Raw genomic sequence first — 6,784 nt, forward strand, 5'->3', positions numbered from 1 at the left:
CCGCGCCAAGGCGAAGGTGAACGCATGAACGTCATCCAATGCAAGTATGGCATGGTGTGCACGCTGTGAGGCAGTGGGCGCGCGAGGCGGCGGCAGTCATTGCCGAGGCGGAGTCGCACTTTTCGGTGCCGCGTATGGTGCACGGCCACCTCGAGCGCCGCAACCACCTCGGACATGGACATGGCAAAGCCGGACGAGCCCTCGCTGCCAAAGATGCCGCTGCGGACGTTGAAAATGAGGTATTCGGTTGTGGAATTGATTTATTGTGTGTTGTCTCGGCGCGTTCTCGAGCGTTTGATGGCCGAAATTTGGTAGTTCGAGTTGTAGATGCTCTAAGTTGTCTACAACCACTGCTTATGTAGCCATGTAGGAGTGTCAGCCACGGTCGGTGTGGAACGGGCCTTATGGATAAACCCGCTTAACTTGTGGTGGTCCTTTTGCGCCAGGGAGAGCACACACTAGCGGTGGCGTGTCTAGGCCGCTGCGGTGACGCTGACGCTGCCGGCAGAAATCGTCGTAGACAACATATGCCGGCAGGTAAGTCTCCCGACGAGTGATGGCCAGCATCGGCGATTGGCTTTCCGTTGCACTTGGTCCTGGCTGAAACAATGAACTCGGTCAGCTGTGTAGACTAACAGGCAGAGATTGAGTCCCACCTCGGCACGTTTTTTGGCCTCTGTGTGGGGCTCGTTTTTGGTTGGCTGGCTATGCATGAGAAAAGTTGTCCATGCAGGACCGTGATAATGATGGCATATGGATGCAGATGTCTCATAATAAAAAATAATAGTAGGCTGGATCCTGCATCTTGCAGAGGATCTGGTTGACATCCAATCGTACATGGCATACTAGACATCACGTTAGGGCCATGCATTGTACATGCCCTTTATATACAATTACGGATGGGAAGCGATTGCATTTGCAGGAGGTACACAGTTCTGCTTAACAATTTCACCACTTGTATACTCTGCAAGTAAACGAAGCCGCTCACAAAGTCAGTGAGTGGACAACTACGTCAGAGCTTTTCCCTATTTTAATTCATCAGAGCTTCTTGTTTCGGAAGGAAAGGTCGCAAGATACAGAACCCCAATTCGAGTTGGCCTTTTGCATTCGGAAGGAAGGGGTCCGGATCCAAGCTCCGCGCGGGGAGCAAGACATGCCCACCTCCCACGCAGTACGAACCAAATAATCAATAACTCTGTCAGACTGTCATGGGCGCTAACCTCCATCTCCACGGACGTCAGGCATGGCGTATTACGCAGCTTAAGCTGCCCCGCAAGGCAAGCCAAGCCAAGCCATGGGGACCCGGCCCGGCGCGTGATACAGTATATAGGCCCGCCATGCATCAAGACAGACACATCAGAGCATCCATCACTTCCCCACAGACCACGGACGGTCAGCCATGGATAAGGCATACATTGCCGTCCTCTCCTTCGCCTTCCTCTTCCTGCTCCACTACATTCTGGGCAAGAAGAGCAATGGCAGCAAGGGCGCCGCGCACCTCCCGCCGAGCCCCCCGGCCGTCCCGTTCCTCGGCCACCTCCACCTCGTGGAGAAGCCGCTGCACGCCGCGCTGTGCCGCCTCGGGGCGCGCTACGGCTCGGTCTTCTCGCTGCGGCTCGGCGCGCGCAACGCCGTGGTGGTCTCCTCGCCGGCGTGCGCCAGGGAGTGCTTCACGGACCACGACGTGGCCTTCGCCAACCGGCCCCAGTTCCCCTCGCAGATGCTCGTCTCCTACGGCGGCACCTCGCTCGTCAGCTCCAGCTACGGCCCGCACTGGCGCAACCTCCGCCGCGTCGCCGCCGTGCGGCTGCTCTCCGCGCACCGCGTCGCCGGCATGTCGGGCGTCATCGCCGCCGAGGTGCGCGCCATGGCGCGCCGCCTGTGCCGCGCCGCCGCGGCGTGCCCCGCCCGGGTGGAGCTCAAGCGGAGCCTCTTCGAGCTCTCCCTCAGCGTGCTCATGGAGACCATCGCGCGGACCAAGGGGACCCGGTCGGAGGCGGACGGCGACACGGACATGTCCCTGGAGGCGCAGGAGTTCAAGCAGGTGGTGGACGAGATCATCCCGCTCATCGGCGCCGCCAACGTGTGGGACTACCTGCCGGTGATGCGGTGGCTCGACGTGTCCGGCGTGAGGAGCCGGATCCTGGCCACGGTGAGCAGGAGGGACGCCTTCCTCCATCGGCTCATCGACGCCGAGCGGCGGAGGATGGAGGAGGGCGGCGACGAGGGCGAGAAGAAGAGCATGATCGCCGTGCTCCTCACTCTGCAGAAGACAGAGCCGGAGCTGTACACTGATCAGATGATCATTGCTCTGTGTGCGGTAAGTCCCTCTTCCACTTTGGTTGCTTCTCACATACCCGAGTACTTCAACTGTCGGTTTCTTCATTAAGGACATTGGCAATTTGGCATCATCAGTAGATTTTTGACTCGTTTAAGTCATCAGATAGCAACAACTCGACCAGAGTCATTATGTTAGTCCAGTACTCCACTTTTTATCTATCTTATCATATATCTAATCAGATAGTGGTCACTCAACGTAGGCGAGTAACACGGCCGTGTCACTTAGCTGGATGAATCCCACTTCCCACATGTTTATTTCTAGTAATTTAATTTTGGCCTTTTCCCACTCGAGTACTTGACGTTAAGGCTCTCTTTGCCTTCGTAGGATTTGTGTAGTATTCTACTAAATTTTTGATTTTTTTTTACCCTAATAGGTCTCGAACGTTCGGAATTTAAGCATGTCATCCTAAATGTTTTTCGATAGCAACTTTAGTTGCTGCGAGGTGGCAATTTTAGTTGTTAACCCATGACAACTTTGTCCCAGTTCGTTTTTTATCAGAAAATTGCCATGTTTGTCAACCTTATCTTAACTAAAGTTCGGATTGCCATGCTTAAAATTTAAATGTTTGGGATTTATCTGTTCCGGGTTTTTTTTATGAATCTGCTTCCAATATTCTACGTACAAGAATATACTAAAATTCATTCTCTCCAATAACTCATTGCAGAATATGTTTGTGGCCGGAACGGAGACCACCTCAAGCACGATCGAATGGGCGATGTCGCTCCTGCTGAACCACCCGGCGGCGCTCAACAAGGCCCAGGCCGAGATGGACGCGTCCATCGGGACCTCCCGCATGGTCACCGCCGATGACGTTCCCCGCCTCAGCTACCTCCAGTGCATCATCAGCGAGACGCTACGCCTGTACCCGGCGGCGCCGCTGCTGCTGCCGCACGAGTCCTCCGCCGATTGCAAGGTCGGCGGCTACGACGTGCCGAGCGGCACGATGCTGATCGTGAACGCGTACGCCATCCACAGGGACCCGGCCGTGTGGGAGGACCCGACGGCGTTCCGGCCAGAGCGGTTCGAGGACGGCATGGGCGACGGGCTGCTGCTGATGCCGTTCGGGATGGGCCGGCGGAGGTGCCCCGGCGAGGCGCTGGCGCTGCAGACGGTCGGGGTGGTTCTCGGGACGCTGGTGCAGTGCTTCGACTGGGAACGAGTGGACAGGGTGGAGGTGGACATGACGGAGGGGGTCGGGATCACCATGCCCAAGGCCGTGGCTTTGGAGGCCGTGTGTAGGCCGCGCGCGGCCATGCGCGATGTCCTTCAAAAGCTCTGAGGATTGAACTTCTTGGCATCACTTGTGTACAGTAGTTTCCAGTAGCATCGTGTCGTATGCATGGCTTGATACCGTTTTGATGTATTGAATAAACTTGTTGCGACTTCAGAGCATAATAACCTTGCCATCATCTGTGATTTCTTGCACAAGCTAGGGTCTTTGTATAGTCTATCATAATGATTATCCCTAGGGCAACTCCAATAGCACGACACATTTGATCCGCACATGTCTGGACAGAAACGCCAGCCCAATGTGCAGACGCAAATCCAAATCACGTCCATTCGTGATCCGTCCGAGCGCATTTTCAGCCCCAACTTACCTTTAACCTATGTCTATAAGGACATGAGATGGACGCTTCACGCATCCTTTTGGTGTCTGTCTCGGGCACGCGTGGTGGTCAACCAACCACCGTTGCGGTCGTGACCCGCACGCCAACCATTGGAATCGTCCAGGCCACTTCCTTTTTAAATGGCAAGCGTGCGGGAAAGGGGGCGACCTCACCCATTTCTCCTTTCTCACTCCATTCAACATATGAGCACACGTGTTCCCTCGCCAGCCGACTGTAAGTGCATCTAGTGCCACCCCCTAGTTGGTTTTGGAGTATTGACGACAAACCTAGTTGAGGGACTAATGTGTTTGTGAGAATTGCAGGATAACACAGGTAGAAGTCCCTCATTGATTCGGTTTTCCTACCAAAGATGACCCCTAAAAATGTATGAAGACATTGATGTCAAAGGTGGTATATGAAGATATTCACATTGAAGACTATGACAAGAGAAGACATCGCATGAAGCCTATGGAGCTCGAAGACTTAGATCTTTCGTAGTTCCTTTTCTTCTTTGTTGAGTCATAGGAACCACCGTACTGTTAAGTGGGGTCCAAGAGAACCAGTCAGAATGATTGAAGTGATGCTTAACCAAAACCTATGTCTTCGAGTGAAGACTATGAGAGCGAATCTTGTCCAGAGTCGGACAAGTCGGCTTTGCTTGTAGCCCAAGTAAAGTTGCCGTGTGAGTTTGAAATCTGGCCGTTGGAACACGTGTCAGTTTCTTAGTGACTCAGGGTCATTTCGGACAAATCAGGTCGGGTTGCCTAGTGGCTATAAATAGCCCACCCCCTACAACCATAAATGGTTGGCTGCTCAGAGTTAGAATACGGCTTTTGTCGTTTGAGAGCAACCCACCTCGAAGCCTTTGAGAGAGAATTCCTTGCGAGGATAAAGCCCTAACCACCCAGAGCCTAAGAGTGTTAGGCATCACTTAAGTCTTCTTGTTTGTGTGATCTGAAGACTTATTACACTTGAGGACTGTGAATCCTCCAGCCGGTTAGGCGTCGCGTTCTGAGCGTCCAAGAGACATTGTGGATCGCCGGTGAACGAAGTCTGTGAAGGTTTGGGAGTCTACCTTGAAGACTTACCAGAGTGATTGGGCGAGGTCTGTGTGACCTTAACTCAAGGGGAATACGGTGAGGACTGGGTGTCCTGAGCTGCGTGTTCAGGACTGGGTGTCCGGGACTGTGTGTCCTCAGGTTTAAATACCTAGCCGCCCTAACCAGACGTACAGTTGTCACAGCAACTGGAACTGGCCCTACAAATCATTGTCTTCAATGAGTCACTGGTTTCATCCTTCCCTTCCCTTTACTTACTGTTGGTCCTTGTGAAGTCATTGTATGATTGCACTATCTTTTGTCTTCACTGAGTGACTGCGTGTTCTGTTTGGCTTCATAATATCTTTCTACCTGATCCTTACTACCTAGCTGCTATTAGTCATTGTGCTTTCACTTCATTGGATACTTGACTATGGCTTACCTAGTGTAGTCTACCTTCCGCTGCATGGTAATAGGTTTATTTCTATCGTTTGTCTTCGAAACTTCCACGTTTTGAAGACTTTTATAAAAATCGCCTATTCACCCCCCTCTAGTCGATATAACGCACTTTCAATTGGTATCAGAGCAAGGTACTCCCTTGTTCTGTGTCATTCGGTTTAACCACCTGGAGTTTTAGCTATGTCGACTGCAAGGATAATTAAAGTCTCTGCTGCGTGCCCCGTCTTCGATGGAACTGAATATCCCTACTGAAAGAATAAGATGCGCATGCATCTTGAAGCCATTGACGTCGACCTATGATATGTCGTCAAGAACGGCGTTCCCAAGGCTGGAGAAGGTGTCGCTGCTACTGATGTCAAGAAGTTCATTCAACTGGACTCTACTGCCAAGAATATCATATATGGTCATCTGACCAAAGGACGGTATGGCCATGTGAGTGCTTTGGAAACATCTAAGCTAGTCTGGGACTGGCTCTCCAAGGTCAACGAAGGCGTCTCAACCCAGAGAGATCAGAGAATCAGTGTCCTTCGCAACCTCTTCAACCGCTTCAAGCGAAATGACAATGAGAATGTCCAGCTCACGTTTGATTGACTCACTAACATCACAAATGAGCTTCAAGCCCTCGGCGCTACTGAGATCACCAAGCATGAAGTCATCAAGACACTACTGAGATCACTTGACAGTTCATTTGACACCCTAGCCCTGATGATTCAAGAACGTCCTGATTTCAAGACACTCGATCCGTCTGACATACTTGAGAGGCTCAACACACATGAGTTTCAGCTTTCTGAGAAAAGAGATATCTATGGTCCAAACTATGGGCGAACCCGTGCCTTGAAGGCAAAAGTTGTCTCCTCATCTGAAGAAGAATCTGACCGCAGTTCTGATGACCCTGAAGACATTGGAAAGGAACTTGCTATGCTTGTGAAGAAGTTCCAAAAAATTCACCAAGAAGAAAGGCTTCAGGAAGTCTTCACGATCAAGCTCAAAGAATGATGAAGTTTCTGCTCATGACTACAAGAAGAAAACATGCCACAAGTGCAAGAAAACTGACCACTTCATCTCTGGGTGTCCGCAGTGGGACAATGAGAACAAAAAGAAGAAGAAGAGCAAGGAATATGACTCTGACGACAAGAAGAAGAAGAAATACTCAAAGTCTTCTTCCAAGTCTTCCTCAAAGTCTTCATCACACAAGAAGAGCTCATCTGGCAAGGCACGTGCGTTTGTTGGCAAGGAAATGTATTCAGAGGAGGAATCTGCTTCTGAGGAGGCGGAGGTGGAGTCTAAGGAGGAGTCCGATTCTGGCGTTGCAAGTCTGGCTACAACATACGTTGCCAAGT

At 51.7% G+C, this 6,784-nt stretch overlaps 1 protein-coding gene across 1 annotated transcript; it reads left to right on the forward strand.

Moving 5' to 3' along the window:
* The first annotated feature begins 1,330 nt into the window (after window positions 1-1,330).
* LOC123105102 (cytochrome P450 81Q32) lies at window positions 1,331-3,733 on the forward strand. Its single transcript, XM_044527094.1, has 2 exons — window positions 1,331-2,320; window positions 3,006-3,733. The coding sequence occupies exons 1-2, from the start codon at window positions 1,400-1,402 to the stop codon at window positions 3,618-3,620; spliced, it is 1,536 nt and encodes a 511-aa protein (XP_044383029.1). The 5' UTR covers window positions 1,331-1,399; the 3' UTR covers window positions 3,621-3,733.
* The last annotated feature ends 3,051 nt before the right edge of the window (window positions 3,734-6,784 follow it).

Source organism: Triticum aestivum, chromosome 5A (genome assembly GCF_018294505.1).
Source record: "Triticum aestivum cultivar Chinese Spring chromosome 5A, IWGSC CS RefSeq v2.1, whole genome shotgun sequence".
Classification (NCBI taxonomy): domain Eukaryota; kingdom Viridiplantae; phylum Streptophyta; class Magnoliopsida; order Poales; family Poaceae; genus Triticum; species Triticum aestivum.